Source organism: Oncorhynchus mykiss, chromosome 19 (assembly GCF_057628025.1).
Source record: "Oncorhynchus mykiss isolate SJ-2025 chromosome 19, ASM5762802v1, whole genome shotgun sequence".
NCBI lineage: Eukaryota > Metazoa > Chordata > Actinopteri > Salmoniformes > Salmonidae > Oncorhynchus > Oncorhynchus mykiss.
Window position 1 is genome coordinate 52,421,449 of NC_143040.1, and position 20,216 is coordinate 52,441,664.

General features: G+C 46.2%; 1 protein-coding gene across 1 annotated transcript in view; it reads left to right on the forward strand.

The window, feature by feature from the left end:
• Window positions 1-20,216, forward strand: part of LOC110497931 (latent-transforming growth factor beta-binding protein 2) — a 157,810-nt gene that overhangs the window by 67,125 nt on the left and 70,469 nt on the right. The window contains exons 4-5 of the mRNA XM_036954882.2: window positions 15,110-15,330; window positions 16,395-16,565. Of these exons, the coding sequence (XP_036810777.2) occupies window positions 15,110-15,330; window positions 16,395-16,565 (392 nt within the window). The remainder of the gene's footprint in view (window positions 1-15,109; window positions 15,331-16,394; window positions 16,566-20,216) is intronic.

Here is a 20,216-nt window from a genome sequence, read left to right on the forward strand (position 1 = left end):
CGTGAAAAACCAAGCAGCGTTGCAGTTGAAACATTCTAACCTAACCTGCCCAGGGACTGCGGTTGAAAATTAGCCGGCTGGCTAAAACCGGCACTTTTACTGAAACGTTGATTAATGCCTGTAGTCCCTGTAGAAATAAAATCAAACTCAAACTCAAACCAGTGCCTGCACCTACTACCATACCCCGTTCAAAGGCATTTTATTATTTTTTTATTGCCCCTTCACCCTCTGAATGGCACACATACACAATCCATGTCTCAATTGTCTCAAGGCTTAAAAATCCTTCTTTAACCTGTCTCCTCCCCTTTATCTACACTGATTGAAGTTGATTTAACAAGTGCCATCAATAAGGGATCATAGCTTTCACCTGGATTCACCTGGTCAGTCTTTGACATGGATAGAGCAGGTGTTCCTAATGTTTTGTACCCTCAGTGTATTTTCTGCATTAATCTGCCTGTCACTAGCAAAAGCCATCCCATTAGATGTGGTTTCTGAGTACAGAGCATTGCCAGGGTAAGACAGTTGTGTCGAACAGAGTCTCTCAAAGTTCTGAGAGAGCTGTATAAAACCTGTTTGTATGAAAGCCCTGTGCATCTTTCCAGGCCACCTGGAAGTCCAACGAAACAAGATTCTGTTATTGAAACGCATTAGTCTCTAACTGACTGATTTATGATATATTTAGTGTGGATTAGCAGTGATCAGACAGCATTCTGGAAGATGCTACAGTATGTCCTGTATTGTCCTGAACTATGGATCCTCTTTGCATTTTTACCAGGTTGACAATGTGCAGTAAGCCTGTGATGATCAAATCAAATCAAATGTTATTTGTCACATACACATGGTTAGCAGATGTTAATGAGAGTGTAGCGAAATGCTTGTGCTTCTAGTTCCGACAATGCAGTAATAACCAACGAGTAATCTAACCTAACAATTCCAAAACTACTACCTTATACACAAGTGTAAAGGGATAAATAATATGTACATAAAGATATATGAATGAGTGATGGTACAGAACGGCATAGGCAAGATGCAGTAGATGGTATCGAGTACAGTATATACATATGAGATGAGTAATGTAGGGTATGTAAACAAAGTGGCATAGTTTAAAGTGGCTAGTGATATATTTTTCCATCAATTTCCATCATTAAAGTGGCTGGAGTTGAGTCAGTGTGTAGGCAGCAGCCACTCAATGTTAGTGGTGGCTGTTTAACAGTCTGATGGCCTTGAGATAGAAGCTGTTTTTCAGTCTCTCGGTCCCTGCTTGATGCACCTGTACTGACCTCGCCTTCTGGATGATAGCGGGGTGAACAGGCAGTGGCTCGAGTGGTTGTTGTCCTTGATGATCTTTATGGCCTTCCTGTGACATCGGGTGGTGTAGGTGTCCTGGAGGGCAGGTAGGTTGCTCCCGGTGATGCGTTGTGCAGACCTCACTACCCTCTGGAGAGCTTTACGGTTGTGGGCGGAGCATTTGCCGTACCAGGCAGTGATACAGCCCGACAGGATGCTCTCGATTGTGCAGCTGTAGAAGTTTGAGTGTTTTTGGTGACAAGCCAAATTTCTTCAGCCTCCTGAGGTTGAAGAGGCACTGCTGCGCCTTCTTCACAACGCTGTCTGTGTGGGTGGACCAATTCAGTTTGTCCGTGATGTGTACGCCAAGGAACTTAAAACTTACTACCCTCTCCACTACTGTCCCGTCGATGTGGATAGGGGGGTGCTCCCTCTGCTGTTTCCTGAAGTCCACAATCATCTCCTTTGTTTTGTTGACGTTGAGTGTGAGGGTATTTTCCTGACACCACACTCCGAGGGCCCTCACCTCCTCCCTGTAGGCCGTCTCGTTGTTAATCAAGCCTACCACTGTAGTGTCGTCCGCAAACTTGATGAATGAGTTGGAGGCGTGCATGGCCACGCAGTCGTGGGTGAACAGGGAGTACAGGAGAGGGCTCAGAACGCACCCTTGTGGGGCCCCAGTGTTGAGGATCAGCGGGGTGGAGATGTTGTTACCTACCCTCGCCACCTCGGCCCGTCAGGAAGTTCAGTACCCAGTTCCACGGGGCGGGGTCGAGACCCAGGGTCTCGAGCTTGATGACGAGTTTGGAAGGTACTATGGTGTTAAATGCTGAGCTGGAGTCGATGAACAGCATTCTCACATAGGTATTCCTCTTGTCCAGATGGGTTAGGGCAGTGTGCTGTGTGGTTGCGATTGCGTCGTCTGTGGACCTATTTGGGCGGTAAGCAAATTGGAGTGGGTCTAGGGTGTCAGGTAGGATGGAGGTGATATGGTTCTTGACTAGTCTCTCAAAGCACTTCATGATGACAGAAGTGAGTGCTACAGTCGTTTAGCTCAGTTACCTTAGCTTTCTTGGGAACAGGAACAATGGTGGCCCTCTTGAAACATATGGGAACAGCAGACTGGGATAAGGATTGATTGAATATGTCCGTAAATACACCAGCCAGCTGGTCTGCGCATGCTCTGAGGACGCGGCTTGGCATGCAGTCTGGGCCTGCAGTCTTGCGAGGGTTAACATGTTAAAATGTTTTACTCACGTCGGCTGCAGTGAAGGAGAGTCCGCAGGTTTTGGTTGCGGGCCGTGTCAGTGGCACTGTATTGTCCTCAAAGCGGGCAAAAAAGTTATTTACTTAGTCTGGCTAGGAGCAAGACATCCTGGTCCGCGACGGGGCTTTTCTTTTTGTAATCCGTGATTGACTGTAGACCCTGCCACATACCTCTTGTGTCTGAGCCGTTGAATTGCGACTCTACTTTGTCTCTATACTGACGCTTAGCTTGTTTCATTGACTTGCGGAGGGAATAGCTACTCTGTTTGTATTCGGTCATGTTTCCGGTCACCTTGCCCTGGTTAAAAGCAGTGGTTCGCGCTGTGGTTCGTGCTTTTTTTTGATCAAGGGGTTAGTTTGAGAATAGGGCTGGCCGATATGGCCAAAATATCATATTGCAATATTTTTCTCATTTTTGGCAGTATGTGACGGTATCTGATGTTTCTGAATGGGTGGAGCAGGGTAGTGGTGGGTTGGGTATAGGGGGTGGGGGGTAGAGCAGGGTAGTGGTGGGGTGGGGCTAGGTGGTGGGGGTAGAGCAGGGTAGTGGTGGGGTGGGTCTAGGTGGTGGGGGGTAGAGCAGGGTAGTGGTGGGGTGGGTCTAAGTGGTGGGGGGTAGAGCAGGGTAGTGGTGGGGTGGGTCTAGGTGGTGGGGGGTAGAGCAGGGTAGTGGTGGGGTGGGTCTAGGTGGTGAGGGGTAGAGCAGGGTAGTGATGGGGTGGGTCTAAGTGTTGGGGGGTAAAGCAGGGTAGTGGTGGGGTGGCTCTAGGTGGTGGGGGTTAGAGCAGGGTAGTGGTGGGGTGGGTCTAGGTGGTGGGGGGTAAAGCATGGTAGTGGTGGGGTGGGTCTAGGTGGTGGGGGGTAGAACAGGGTAGTGGTGGGGTGGGTCTAGGTGGTGGGGGGTAGAGCAGGGTAGTGGTGGGGGGTAAAGCAGGGTAGTGGTGGGGGGTAGAGCAGGGTAGTGGTGGGGTGGGTCTAGGTGGTGGGGGTTATAGCAGGGTAGTGGTAGGGTGGGTCTAGGTGGTGGGGGGTAGAGCAGGGTAGTGGTGGGGTGGGTCTAGGTGGTGGGGGGTAGAGCAGGGTAGTGGTGGGGTGGGTCTAGGTGTTGGGGGGTAGAGCAGGGTAGTGGTGGGGTGGGTCTAGGGGGTGGGGGTGGAGCAGGGTAGTGGTGGGGTGGGTCTAGGTGGTGGGGGGTAGAGCAGGGTAGTGGTGGGGTGGGTCTAGGTGGTGAGGGGTAGAGCAGGGTAGTGGTAGGGTGGGTCTAGGTGGTGGGGAGTAGAGCATGGTAGTGGTGGGGTGGGTCTATGGGGTGGGGGGTGGAGCATGGTAGTGGTGGGGTGGGTCTAGGTGGTGGTGAGTAGAGCATGGTAGTAGTGGGGTGGGTCTATGGGGTGGGGGGTGGAGCATGGTAGTGGTGGGGCGGGTCTAGGTGGTGGGGAGTAGAGCAGGGTAGTGGTGGGGTGGGTCTAGGTGGTGGGGAGTAGAGCATGGTAGTGGTGGGTTGGGTCTATGGGGTGGGGGGTGGAGCATGGTGGTAGTGTATCTGGGACCATCAGATGAATGTAGGCGCTGCCTGGGGCCTAGCTTATAGTGCTGCTGTTTCTGACGTGCACCACTAGCAGAAGTGATCTGTTTTGAGAGCCCCCCTAGTATCTGGCTGTTCCTGGTAGCACAACAAAGCCGCCTCGCAGAATATCACAACGAAAGCATCGGTTTCTACACCCCCCACTTCAAAGAATGCCTGTCATTTTACTTGGCAGGGTTATTGTAATTGAAAGATATTAACAACTCGATTTACGGGAATCTTCTTCAGTTCCTGGTTCTGTCCTCTGTTTTGATTGGGCTGTACTATCAGCACAGGGCGATATCACCCCCTAATTGGCCCCTGATCCCTCTCTTATTATTGTCAAATGCCACGGTAGGAGCAGCCAATCACATTGCCTTCCACTTTTTGCAAGACGTGTTATGCCTATGTCATAATGCTGAAATGGGTTTGAAGATCATAACAACCCCTTGCCATAATAGTTATAGGCCTACAGTCTAATGCTTAGGAAGGACTACGATATGTGTTTTTCTACCAAGCAGGACTAGACTGATACAGTGATTAGTGATTTCCCAAACGTGATAACTTCTAATTTTCTCCCACATATGTAGAATGACCAACGAAAGCAGTCACTGCCAAATCGAGCTTCTCGCTCAGAATGATTCCCAAAAGTCAGTTGTAATCATCCCAGGGCTTTCTTCAGGTGTTTGATCACAGATTGTCTTGTGTGTTTAAGGTCCTCTGAGATCTGCCATAGTTTTGATTTCTTTACAATGATAATGCTGTAAAGTAGAAGCAGGCCTTGCTGGTACTGGGTTTAGACAGTAAAGATCCAGGCCTTGTCTCCATCCGGATCTCACCTCTACCTGTAGTGTACTCTAACTCTGAGGGGTGAAAGCATAGGATAAAATAGTAAAAAAAAATAGAGTAAAGCCAGAATTAGAAGGTATTTTAATTTGTGAAACGCCTTCCATGCAAACTCAAAACCCAACAATGCAATAATCAATAACAATGTAATACTAGAAAAAAACACAAGAAAAAATAATAAATATGAAGAACACAATAAAGTACAGTGCCCTGCGAAAGTATTCGGACCCCTTGAACTTTGCGACCTTTTGCCACATTTCAGGCTTCAAACATAAAGATATAAAACTGTATTTTTTTTGTGAAGAATCAACAACAAGTGGGACACAATCATGAAGTGGAACGACATTTATTGGATATTTCGAACTTTTTTAACAAATCAAAAACTGAAAAATTGGGCGTGCAAAATTATTCAGCCCCCTTAAGTTAATACTTTGTAGCGCCACCTTTTGCTGCGAATACAGCTGTAAGTCGCTTGGGGTATGTCTCTATCAGTTTTTCACATCGAGAGACTGACATTTTTTCCCATTCCTCCTTGCAAAACAGCTCGAGCTCAGTGAGGTTGGATGGAGAGCATTTGTGAACAGCAGTTTTCAGTTCTTTCCACAGATTCTCGATTGGATTCAGGTCTGGACTTTGACTTGGCCATTCTAACACCTGGATATGTTTATTATTGAACCATTCCATTGTAGATTTTGCTTTATGTTTTGGATCATTGTCTTGTTGGAAGACAAATCTCTGTCCCAGTCTCAGGTCTTTTGCAGACTCCATCAGGGTTTCTTCCAGAATGGTCCTGTATTTGGCTCCATCCATTTTCCCATCAATTTTAACCATCTTCCCTGTCCCTGCTGAAGAAAAGCAGGCCCAAACCATGATGCTGCCACCACCATGTTTGACAGTGGGGATGGTGTGTTCAGCTGTGTTGCTTTTACGCCAAACATAACGTTTTGCATTGTTGCCAAAAAGTTCAATTTTGGTTTCATCTGACCAGAGCACCTTCTTCCACATGTTTGGTGTGTCCCAGGTGGCTTGTGGCAAACTTTAAACAACACTTTTAATGGATATCTTTAAGAAATGGCTTTCTTCTTTGCCACTCTTCCATAAAGGCCATATTTGTGCAATATACGACTGATTGTTGTCCTATGGACAGAGTCTCCCACCTCAGCTGTAGATCTCTGCAGTTCATCCAGAGTGATCATGGGCCTCTTGGCTGCATCTCTGATCAGTCTTCTCCTTGTATGAGCTGAAAGTTTAGAGGGACGGCCAGGTCTTGGTAGATTTGCAGTAGTCTGATACTTGGGAAATCTTTTTGTATCCAAATCCGACTTTAAACTTCTTCACAACAGTATCTCGGACCTGCCTGGTGTGTTCCTTGTTCTTCATGATGCTCTCTGCGCTTTTAACGGACCTCTGAGACTATCACAGTGCAGGTGCATTTATACGGAGACTTGATTACACACAGGTGGATTGTATTTATCATCATTAGTCATTTAGGTCAACATTGGATCATTCAGAGATCCTCACTGAACTTCTGGAGAGAGTTTGCTGCACTGAAAGTAAAGGGGCTGAATAATTTTGCACGCCCAATTTTTCAGTTTTTGATTTGTTAAAAAAGTTTGAAATATCCAATAAATGTCGTTCCACTTTATGATTGTGTCCCACTTGTTGTTGATTCTTCACAAAAAAATACAGTTTTATATCTCTATGTTGGAAGCCTGAAATGTGGCAAAAGGTCGCAAAGTTCAAGGGGGCCGAATACTTTCGCAAGGCACTGTAAGTAAGTAAGCAGGATCAGTTCATATACCATATTTACAATGTGCAGGGATACTGGAGTGATGGAGGTAGATATGTATAGGGGTAAGGTGACAGGGATACTAGAGTGATGGAGGTAAATATGTACAGGGGTAAGGTGACAGGGATACTAGAGTGATGGAGGTAAATATGTACAGGGGTAAGGTGACAGGGATACTAGAGTGATGGAGGTAAATATGTACAGGGGTAAGGTGACAGGGATACTAGAGTGATGGAGGTAGATATGTACAGGGGTAAGGTGACTAGGCAACAGGATATAAGATAAACAGAGTAGCAGCAGCTTGTAAGTGCGTGGGTGTGCGTGTGTGTAGAGTCCACATAAATGAACGTGCATATTACTTGTGAATGAGCAGATGATGGAATGAGTGTGTGTGTGTGTGAGTGTGAGTGTGCAGGGCCCAGTGAGTGTGCATAGAGACAGTGCAACACTAAAAGGTCAATAAGGATACAAGGTTAATTTGTTTTGACAGCAACATGTGTTTCTAACAACTTTATATCATCCATCACACGCATGCACACACACGGCCCCTAAGTATGGCTCTCAGACGTTTGTAATTTCATTTGCTGAGTGGTAAACGTAATTATTATTTGGTCTCACATGAATTCAATCATGAAGTACTCAAAAGCCTAAGGTCTATTGAGGTGGGGGACAGTTCAGTTGGTAATTAGTTGTTAGTTGTTCAGCTGTGTTTTAGCTGTGTAGTCCCATTCACAGCTCTCACAGCATTTACACAGAAATCCCAATTCTGATATTTTCTTCACTAATTGCTCTTTTGAACAATCAGATCAGCTCTGAAAAAGATCTGATGTGATTGGTCAAAAGAATAATTAGTGGGGAAGAAAAGATCAGAATTGGGCTGCCTGTCTATACGCAGCCTAAAGGCGTCCGCATGCTTACCAGTCGAAACAGTTCGGAAGAGTTTGTGCATATATTCTAACAACATTTTGTGACGTTTTTGTTTGATTTTGGATACAACATTTCGGAGCCGAAGTCTACGCTCCTTCGTCGGTGATTGGTCAACAGTAGGGATTCTTCAATAAAGTCTATTCTCCTTCGTCGGTGATTGGTCAACAGTAGGGATTCTTCAATAAAGTCTACACTCCTTCGTCGGTGATTGGTCAACAGTAGGGATTCTTCAATAAAGTCTACGCTCCTTCGTCGGTGATTGGTCAACAGTAGGGATTCTTCAATAAAGTCTATGCTCCTTCGTCGGTGATTGGTCAACAGTAGGGATTCTTCAATAAAGTCTACACTCCTTTGTCGGTGATTGGTCAACAGTAGGGATTCTTCAATAAAGTATTTGTTGTCATTCAATGAGAGATGACTCGCTTTCATACACATTTTTACATTGGGAAATACTGCACCAAACATCTTAGAGATGGAAAATTGTACGACTAAGAACTCCTCGGCAAACACGTACAAATGTATGACATATTTCTTGAGTTATCTTAGATTAATTTAGACTATTTTGAGGAAGTGTATACTGGCTATGGCGTCTCAAAATGGACAAACTTTTTCGGCTGCTTTTTTTCTTGTTTTTCAAGCGAATGTCTTTTAAGACCACTCATTCGGTTCGGCTAGTCGACTTCAGCTAGGTGCCAGCCGAACTGAAGCATGCTGGCGCCTTAAGAGATCCCAGCCTGGTTTATTACTACCAGCCTGGTCCGTGGAGTTCAGGAACACATATCTGTGTGTGAGTGGCGACATGAGACTCAAGCCTGTATTTCTATTTTTGACTATGGAAGGCAAGAGCAAATTCAATACATTTGTTTCAACTAATTCAATCAGTCCTCATTGCTGTCTTTTGTTCTTCATCATCATGATGATAATGTGGCCCTCCCTGTCATGGCAGATACTAATTTAATTAAAATGGAATGGTATATCATTTTCTACTGAGTGTGGACCCATTGCACTTTTCTGTTTGTGTGAATTCACTGGTTTTACACACTAGCCAAGCTTCTTGGAGAGCGCTATGTTTCCCTTTTGATATCATTTTATACTGAATATTGTTTGTACGGCTCACCTCATGCTTTGAGGAAATAGTTTGCCATTGGGAGCAAAAACATCTGGCTTGGCCCAGGAAGTGAAGTGAGGCAGGCCAGGTGTCACACTCAGGAACAGAAAAAAAACATCATGACCTGGGCTGGGCTGGCAACCGCACCGCCATGCACCTCTCCCCTGCTCCAACACCCGGCTGACTGATGACTGATACAAGCACATCAGGTTTCCCCAATGTCATTTCCTACGGAGAGGGTCTCTAGTAGGGGAGTCAGGAAGGACTGGGTCAACAGCTGTCAGCTAGGTGCATGTTGTCTTTCTGAAGGATGGTTTATATGAGGACCGTTTGTCTCCATTTCTCCTTTTCAATGAGGGTCATGTTACGCTGGCAACAGGAATGTGGTTTGGACTCTCTGAATAGCAACATGCTGAGTCTTGAGCTGCTCAGTACAGCTGAGGCGGTGGGCTTGTAGTTTTTTAAGACAGAGGACCCGGCAGCCAATTTAGTTAGATGGTGTGGAGCAGCAACATCCTAAAAGGACCGACCCAACACCTGACATAAACCATTCACATTTGAAACAGGTATATTGTTAATGAACAGTTATTATACACTTTTACAGCAATAATAGGGCTATTGCACACTTTACATTACAATGGCTGTTAACATGGCATGATAAGTATAAACATTTGCGTTTCTGATAAGCAATGAAAACACCCCCGAAACGGGAGAAACCAATTACCAGGAGGCGTGTAAATACAATGCTAAACATTTCTAAATAGATTATGAAGGTAACCAGACTGCCATTTGTTCAGTCAATAAAAAGTACAATGTGTGATGGGACTAGTGATGGCATAGGCCTAGCTAATTTAACAAGCAATGTTTGTACCAAACAAACAATTGTTTGGTGAGAAATCGAGGGAAGTTCCCAATGTCATGTGACGCATATTCAGTGTGTGTGTGTTTTATGTGTTCGTGTGTGCCTGACTGAAACCACATATGTAATGAATGTTATTGTGATTTTTAAAAATGTTCTATTTTTTTACCCCCTTTTTCTCCCCAATTTCATGGTATCCAATTGTTAGTAGCTACTATCTTGTCTCAACGCTACAACTCCCGTACGGGCTCAGGAGAGACGATGGCCGAAAGTCATGCGTCCCCCGAAACACAACCCAACCAAGCCACACTGCTTCTTAACACAACGAGCATCGAACCCGGAAGCCAGCCGCACCAATGTGTTCGAGGAAACACCGTGCACCTAGCGACCTGGTCAGCACACACTGCACCCGGCCCGCCACAGGAGTCACTAGTGCGCGATGAGACAAGGATATCCCTACCGGCCAAACCCTCCCTAACCCAGACGATGCTAGGCCAATTGTGCGTCGCCCCATGGACCTCCCGGTCGCGGCCGGCTGTGACAGAGCCTGGGCTTGAACCCAGAGTCTCTGGTTTTACAGAGAGACCACTGCGCCACCCGGGAGGCGAATGTTATTGTTATTCTAAATCAGTGGTTTCATTTCATCCTTCAATAACTTGAAGCGTTGCAGGTGTACAACTGATTCTCTGACTAAGGGCTTGGGTCTGTCTCCTCTCTGTCTTGTGTTGTAGTCTGCAGACCAGTGTGGTCGGTGGGAGACCAGACCAGTGGGATGCAGATGTTTTAAGGGGTGAAGTAATTCCCGTCCGTGGCGTAATGCTGCCCACAGAGCCCAGGTAGAGGAGGTTTGACAGGGAAAGCACGTGCCTGGTCCACTGCTCTCACATGAGCTCAGCTTCTCCCCCGCACACTGCTGCTGTTTGTAATTACACCAAATCAAATGCTCACAGCACAGGCAGCCAGAAGTGTGACCGCTTTGTTCTTCCACCAGATTTGTAATACTTCCTCCAACACTGTTTAACACTCGGGCTGATGCCCACCAGACACTCACACATGCATGCACTCACACACACACACACACACACACACACACACACACACACACACACACACACACACACACACACACACACACACACACACACACACACACACACACACACGTGCAGATGGATCCAAAGGGAAATCATGAGTGTTATTCACCCAATTCCTGGATGCTTTATTTTCTCTTAATCAGTGGTGACTGGTCGTATATTACAAAATGCCTTTTATACTAAACATAATCTTCTATTAATTAGCCATGCACATGCTGCTCTGACCAACAACAGATGTGAGACAGTGGATTACTATAGGACCTAAGTACTGTATAATATTCTTGATTCAATTAAAGCAAAATATGTAAAAAAAATAGGTAGGTAGGTAATGCTATGACCTAAGACAAATATAATGCTATGACCTAAGACAAATATAATGCTATGACCTAAGACAGATATAATGCTATGACCTAAGACAGATATAATGCTATGACCTAAGACAGACATAATGCTATGACCTAAGACAGATATAATGCTATGGTCTAAGACAGGTATAATGCTATGACAAATAATGATGGCGCCAGAGTGGCTGGCTGATGTCTTATCGGTTCAAAACCAAAAATGCCATTTTGTTTGTTTTTTCGCATTTGTTTGTAACTTGTTTTGTACATAATGTTGCTGCTACCATCTCTTATGGCGGAAAAGAGGTTCTGGACATCAGAACTCCGATTACTCACCTCAGATTAGACAAAGAGTTTTTCTTCAATGAGTCGGACGGGAGGGATATACTGCAGACACCCAACCAGATCCCCGTCATTCGCTGGAGAAGGAGACTGAGATTTCGCAGAAAAATATCAGGGTGCCTTGTCAAGACCAGGCGACGAGTGGCTAATCTGCCTTTGCCTTCCATCCTGCTAGCTAGCGTTCAAATGCTGGAAAATAAATGGGACGAACTGAAAGCACGTATATCCTACAAACGGGACATTAAAAACTGTAATATCTTATGTTTCACCGAGTTGTGGCTGAACGACGACATTAAGAACATACAGCTGGCGGGTTATACATTCTATCGGCAGGATAGAACAGCAGCCTCTGGTAAGACACGGGGCTGGGGCCTATGCATATATGTAAACAACAGCTGGTGCACAATATCTAAGAAAGTCGAGGTTTTGCTCGCCTATCTACCAAGAGAGTTTTCATCTTTATTTTTTGTAGCTGTCTACATACCACTACAGACCTATGCTGGCACTAAAACCGCACTCAATGAGCTGTATACCGCCATAAGCAAACAGGAAAGAGCTCATCCAGAGGCGGCACTCCTAGTGGCCGGGGACTTTAATGCAGGGAAACTTAAATTACCTAATTTCTATCAGCATGTTAAATGTGCAACCAGAGGGAAAAAAATTCTAGACCACCGTTACTCTACACACACAGACGTGTACAAAGCTCTCCCTTGCCCTCCATTTGGCAAATCTGACCGTAATTCTATCCTCCTGATTCCTGTTTCAGTCACTGGCTTTCACATCAGTCACTGGCTTTATCAGTAAGTGCATCGATGACATCGTCCCCACAGTGACTGCACGTACATACCCCAATCAGAAGCCATGGATTACATGCAGCATTCGCACTGAGCTAAAGGGTAGATCTACCGCTTTCAAGGAGCGGGACTCTAACCCGAAAGCTTATAAGAAATCCCGCTATGCCCTCTGACGAACCATCAAACAGGAAAAGCTTCGATACAGGACTAAGATCGAATCGTCGTACACCGACTCCGACGCGCGTCGGATGTGGCAGGGCTTGCAAACTATTACAGACTACAAGCACAGCCAAGAGCTGCCCAGTGACATGAGCTTACCAAACAAGCTAAACTCCTTCTATGCTCGCTTCGAGGCAAGTAACACTGAAACAGTACACTCTCCGCAGCCGATGTGAGTAAGACCTTTAAACAGGTCAACATTCACAAGGCCGCAGGGCCAAACGGATTACCAGGATATGTACTGCGAGCATGCGCTGACCAACTGGCAAGTGTCTTCAATGACATTTTCAACCTCTCCCTGTCTGAGGCTGTAATACCAACAAGTTTCAAGCAGACCACCATAGTCCCTGTGCCCAAGAATACTAAGGTAACCTGCTTAAATGACTACCAACCCGTAGCACTCACGTCTGTAGCACTCACGCCATGAAATGCTTTGAAAGGCTGGTCATGGCTCACATCAACACCATTATTCCAGAAACCCTAGACCCACTCCAATTTGCATACCGCACCAACAGATCCACAGATTATGCAATCTCTATTGCACACCACACTGTGCCTTTCACACCAGGACAAAGGAACACATATGTGAGAATGCTATTCATTGACTACAGCTCAGCGTTCAACACCATAGTGCCCTCAATGCTCATCACTAAGCTAAGGACCATGGGACTTGAACACTTCCCTCTGCACTTGGATTCTGGACTTCCTGATGGGCCGCCCACAGGTGGTAATGGTAGGTAACAACACATCTGATCCTCAACACGTGGGCCCCTCATGGGTGCGGGCTCAGTCCCCTCCTGTACTCCCTGTTCACCCATGACTGCATGGCCAGGCACGACTCCAACACCATCATTAAGTTTGCTGATGACACAACAGTGGTAGGCCTGATCACCGACAACGATGTGACAGCCTATAGGGAGGAGGTCAGAGACCTGATTGTGTGGTGCAAGGACAACAACCTCTCCCTGAACGTGATCAAGACTAAGGAGATGATTGTGGACTACAGGACAAGGAGGACTGAGCGCGCCCCCATTCTCATCGACGAGGCTGTAGTGGAGCAGGTTGAGAACTTCAAGTTCCTTGGCGTCCACGTCACCAACAAACTAACATGGTCCAAGCACACCAAGACAGTCGTGAAGAGGGCCTGACAAAACCTACTCCCCCTCAGGAGACTGAAAAGATTTGGCATGAATCCTCAGATCCTCAAAAGGTTTTACAGCTGCACCATCGAGAGCATCCTGATGGGTTGCATCACTGCCTGGTATGGCAACTGCTCGGCCTCCGACCGCAAGGCACTACAGAGGGTAGTGCGAACGGCCCAGTACATCACTGGGGCCAAGCTTCCTGCCATCCAGGACCTCTATACCATGCGGTGTCAGAGGATGGCCCTAAAAATTGTCCGACTCCAAGTCATAAGACTCCTGAACATCTAATCAAATGGCTACCTAGACTTTTTGCATTACCCTCCCTCCCCCTCTTTTACACCGCTGCTACTCTCTGTTGTTATCATCTATGCATAGTCACTTTAATAACTCTACCTACATGTAATTATTACCTCAACTAACCGGTGCCCCCACACATTGACTCTGTACCGGTACCCCCCTGTATATAGTCTCGCTATTGTTATTTTACTGCAGCTCTTAATTTTTTTGTTATTATTGTCTCTTACTTTTTGGGGGGTATTTTCTTAAAACTGCATTGTTGGTTACAGACTTGTACGTAAGCATTCCACTGTAAGGTCTAATATCTGTTGTATTCGGTGCATGTGACAAATAACATTTGATTTTACCTAAGACAGACATAATGCAATGACCTAAGACAGACACAAATCAAATCAAACTTTATTTGCCACATGCACCGAATACAACAAGTGTAGACTTTACCATGAAATGCTTACTTACAAGCCCTTAACCAACAGTACAGTTCAAGAAGAAGAAAATATTTACCAAGTAGGCTAAAATATAAAGTAATAATAAAAAGTAACACAATAAGAATAACAATAACGAGGTTATATACAGGACACACCGGTACTGAGTCAGTGTGCAGGGGTACAGGCCAGTTGAGGTAATCTGTACATGTAGGTGGGGGCGATAACAGACATAACGCTATGACCGAAGACAGACATAATGCTATAACCAAAGACAGACATAATGCTATGACCGAAGACAGACATAATGCTATAACCAAAGACAGACATAATGCTATGACCGAAGACAGACATAATGCTATGACCGAAGACAGACATAATGCTATGACCAAAGACAGACATAACGCTATGACCGAAGACAGACATAATGCTATAACCAAAGACAGACATAATGCTATGACCAAAGACAGACATAATGCTATGACCGAAGACAGACATAATGCTATGACCAAAGACAGACATAACGCTATGACCTAAGACAGACATAATGCTATGACCAAAGACAGACATAATGCTATGACCAAAGACAGACATAATGCTATGACCAAAGACAGACATAATGCTATGACCAAAGACAGACATAACGCTATGACCTAAGACAGACATAACACAAATACAGTAGGACGTTATGTTTAACATGTTGACCATGTGTAAGTGGCGGTGATCTGTATGTGGTTTGTGTTTGTTTAGTGACTGCTGTTGAGAGAGAGTTTTAAAGGATCTGGTGTCATCTGTCTTGTTACCAGGACCCAGGTGAGGCGAGGACCAGCCGACTCTTCGTCTCCCCAGCAGACTGGGACGTCTCGCACAGTCAAACGATACCCATCATCCACTGGCCCCATCACCTCCAACGCCCTGCCCAATGGCAACGGACATGACAATGGGAAGGGGAATGGTCGTAACGGCCACAGACCCACCACCAATGTCCACACCGACAGACAAGTCAACGATGCAGTGGCGCCAGCAGGTAATGACCAGAAAAGACAAAAAGAGTTTCATCCAAGTCGATACCACTGTTCTTTATTTCTTTATTACCCTGCTTTCTAACAAAGTTAAAACAAATATACCCTACGGTATGCAGGACACACACACACACACACACACACACATTTTTTTCCCGCACCATTGGTTAGAGCCTGTAAGTAAGCATTTCACTGTAAGGTCTGTACATGTAGGTGGGGGCGATGACAGACATAATGCTATGACCGAAGGGTCCACTGTAAGGTAACCTGTTGTATTCGGCGCACGTGACAAATAAACTTTGATTTGATTTGCCACATACACACACAGTGAATTTCTGTCTTCACTGAATGGAACATTAGATTTGGGGGGGGGAGTGGTGTTGGCTCCGTCCCAGGCTCCCCTCCCTCCCTGTGGTTTTCATCACATGAGCGACAGACGTTTGATATCCGCTCTCTGCTCTGGAGTGTCTGCAGTGTTCAATCACTGGACAGCCGTGCTCCCTCCCTTAGGACCCAGAGAGGGAGGTGGGAAGAAGGGGGAGGCACCACGGTCCTCATTGTCACCTCAGCCCCATGACAGGCTGCACCCTGACATAACCCTCCCCCCCACCACCAGAAACTTCCAGAAACCCCTCCAACCCTCTCAGATCAGAACAGAGCCCTCTGTGAAGCTGTATGCTGTCTAAGTTTCTCTTGTTTTTCCCTGCTACTAGGGCAACGGTGTTGAACAGCTTCCCACCATTACAGGTTTACTCACACATCTAGAACACCTTTTCCCAATAATAAAGGCTTGGAGGACAGGCATCCTCTCAGCTGTACAGTTCCATTGCCAAGGCACTGACACATACACACTCACGCATAAACAAACACACACACGCCCAAACACACACACTCATATTAACCTCCCCTTCTGTTGGGCTAGCCAGGCAGCAGGGCCAGAGATTGTCTGTCTGTCTGTCTGTCTGTCTGTCTGTCTGTCTGTCTGTCTGTGGCTCGTTAAGAATGCAGCTCTTCTCCAGCGCAACGCTGCTCCTGCTCACCCAGGTCTCTGTGTGTCACTGTGCTCCAGGAGCCAACCTTACCTCCAACCTGGACCGCATCAAAATCGTCTTCACCCCCATGGTGTGTCGGAGGGTGTGCAGTGGCGGCCGCTGCTACAACAACTGTGAGAAGGGTGACACCACCACCGTCTACAGTGAGAACCAGCACCAGCCACCCAAGACCCAGGGCTTCAGACTCTGTGAGTTCCCCCTTTTCTTGTCTCTCTCTCTCTCTCTCTCTCTCTCTCTCCCCCCCCCCCCCCCCCCCCCACTGTCTGAATGTAGTCCAGGGGAAAGAGGGGATCCTGATAGGTAAACCCATTCCCACTGCGGCACTGTCAACACTGAATAGCAGGCAGTCAGGGAGAGAGAGGGGACAAAGTGGGGGAGATTATGCATGGTCGGGAACAGTGTGACAGAGAGAGAGATGGGCAGGGGGGAGAGAGCGAGGGGGAGGGGAGAGCAGATTAAGAGCAGGTCTCCCTGCCCATTGTGTTGCAGGGCTCAGTGGAGGGGGTTAAGCTGACCACACACGTGGAAGCGGCGCTCTCACGCTCCCAACACTTAGCACAGTCTTTTTGTGGTTTACGTCTCGCTCTCAGCGCCACTGTTAACCATTTAACGTGCTCACTGGGAGTGATGGAGGGAAGGAAATAGAGAGAAAGAGCGAGGGAGAGAGAAAGAGAGGGAGTAACCGCGTGAACAGGATTTTATAGGGATTACATTAAAGCTGCCATTTATCCACAGGCTTTGCTACAAACTCACACAGGAGAGTAGTCTCCCTCCCTGTCTCTCCATGGTGGGGGAGAACAATAACCAATGCTGGGGTTCCGGCCCTGTTTCCATAGTGTTCCCCTCAGCCCCTACCACACAACTAAGGCTCACAGTAATCACTCAAACTGATTAGAAGTGAAGAGCGCCCATATCAAATACACACGCCGCAGCCGCCCCACACTTAACACACTAAGCTCCTCATGGGAGGAACTGGCTGAGTTCTGAATAGATAAACAGATTGTTTTGCAGATTTATGCTCCCATTAATAGGTTTTGGGAAAATGTTAACTTACTCCAAACACTTCAATGGCTTGGCAGAGAAATTTCACAATGCATTCCTTGGTACTTCTGGGTGATCCTGAGAAGTAGTTTGTTTTTATGTTTGATTTTATTTTAAAGAAATCTCTGACCATTAAAACATCTGTAAAAAGACTCTGTTAAAGGAAATTTCTCGACATCCAAGCTGGCATTTTGTTGTTGCTGAAGTGCGTGTTCCTCAAGGAATGTCAAGTGGACAGCGAACAGTTATGTCATGTTGTTATGTTCCCAATGTGGGGCAGTAAAAACTAGGTGGATAACATCATTACACTGTTGGGCTCCCTGGATTCACAACATTGAACAGTTATTCTAAACCCTGACATTACTGGGACAAGAGACTTAGAGAAGCCATTTAACAATGCATTTCAAAGACATCCGTGGTGGTGTGTGGCATGGGCCTGAATTGTATCTTCCTATCTGTCTGGTAGGTAGAGGTTGGGTAAGAGGAAAAAGGTTGTTGTCTAGGAATAATTCCTGCCCCATGCTGAGGTTAACTAGGGCTAGGCTGAAGTTGAAGTTGACTGAGACTGTGTCTGCGGCGAGGCTGAGACTGTGTCTGCGGTGAGACTGAGACTGTGTCTGCGGCGAGACTGAGACTGTGTCTGCGGCGAGGCTGAGACTGTGTCTGCGGCAAGGCTGAGACTGTGTCTGCGGCGAGGCTGAAACTGTGTCTGCGGCGAGGCTGAGACTGTGTCTGCGGCGAGGCTGAGACTGTGTCTGCGGCGAGACTGAGGCTGAGACTGTGTCTGCGGCGAGGCTGAGACTGTGTCTGCGGCGAGACTGAGACTGTCTGCGGCGAGGCTGAGACTGTGTCTGCGGCGAGGCTGAGACTGTGTCTGCGGCGAGGCTGAGACTGTGTCTGCGGCGAGGCTGAGACTGTGTCTGCGGCGAGACTGAGACTGTGTCTGCGGCGAGACTGAGACTGTGTCTGCGGCGAGGCTGAGACTGTGTCTGCGGCGAGGCTGAGGCTGTGTCTGCGGCGAGGCTGAGACTGTGTCTGCGGCGAGGCTGAGACTGTGTCTGCGGCGAGACTGTGTCTGTCGTGGGTGATGTTGATTTTCGCCGACTGGTCGAGCACCGGTACACACTACCAAGTGCGCTATTTTTCAGATGTTGCCCTACCGGAGTTACACAGTAATAGTGTCACTGCTATTAGCTTCATGACATGCATACTATGGAACGCTGTTTGGGTCTTTGCGGGTCAAAAAAGATACAGTACCACTGTCAAAGCTGTACAAAAAAGCAAGCAAACACCGACCACAAACGATGAGTTTACAATACCGTGTTGGTAATAAAGCATAATTTCTTCGACTGCAACTTCTGGGGTCGTGAGCTTTAGCTTGGTACCTAGCTAGCAACAATATGACCAGTAGCAACTGCAGTAATTTTTTATTATTCTTAGCAATGATTTAGGAATCCTTGTGAGTAAGTATTAGCTAGGTTGCCACTTGTTGTTCGCCTATTGAAATTGAACATTAGTTCATGAAAATAAATAGCTAGCCAGCTACTTAACCCTGTTGCCCAAAGCGAACATTATAAGCAGCCAACTTGCTTCATCTGGCTAGTGAGGCTCGACCGGACCAGGTTATGTGTTGTGAAGCTAGCCACAATAAGGATTAGGCACAATAGTGGAATTTGCGGTTTGCCTTCAAAATAAAAGTGTCATTGACAATTTTTTATTTATTTTACCTTTATTTAACCAGGCAAGTCAGTTAAGAACAAATTCTTATTTTCAATGATGGCCTGGGAACAGTGGGTTAACTGCCTGTTCAGGGGCAGAACGACAGATTTGTACCTTGTCAGCTCGGGGGTTTGAACTCGCAACCTTCCGGTTACTAGTCCAACGCTCTAACCACTAGGCTACCCTGCCGCCCCGATGATGCAAATGAATACAAATAGTAGAATTATGCCATACATTTATTTTGAAGGCAAACCACAAATTCCACTATTGTGGCTAATTCTACACATAGATGCGTCCGACCACAATTAATCAAATAAGAACTGTCTTAAAAATTAGGGTTATTTTAGATGATGACACCTAGCTAAATAGTTAGCTAGCTAATAGCTACTGAAACAGATGTAGTTTTGCTATGTTGTTTTGGGAAGAACATTGTTTGCATCCATGAGCTAGCTAGCTTTCTTTTATGACCATCACTGTAGGTGCACGAGACAACTTTACCAGCATCATAGCATACGTATCGATGAATCGTTGTGACATGTGAAATACGAGTGATAATGTAATCAATGTGTAATAACTACGTAACAAATTCATGAACGTGTTAAATTATGTGAGCTGCAGTCACATTCATGTCATGATTGGTCAACAGGCTTATTTGACACGTCAAATAGTGTTATTTGACATGTCAAATAGTGTTAAATAGTATATTTTTTGAGACGCAAAGACCCAAACGCCGTTCCATAGAAATCCTGGTTGAGAATGAAATGACTGAACAACGAAACAGCACAGCAAGTAAGTGACAGAAATAGGTTTTGATTGTTTTACTGGTAATGGGGACATATGTAAATGCCAACAAAATAACCTTTTGGTCAGTGTGGTGTGTGTAACCTTTAATTTAACTAGGCAAGTCCATTAAGAACAAATTCTTATTTACAATGACGGCCTACCCCGGCCAAACCCGGATGATCCTGGGCCAATTGTGCGCCGCCCTATGGGACTCCCAATCACGGCTGGATGTGATACAGCCTGGATACAAACCAGGGACTGTAGTGACTCCTCTTGCACTGAGATGCAGTGTCTTG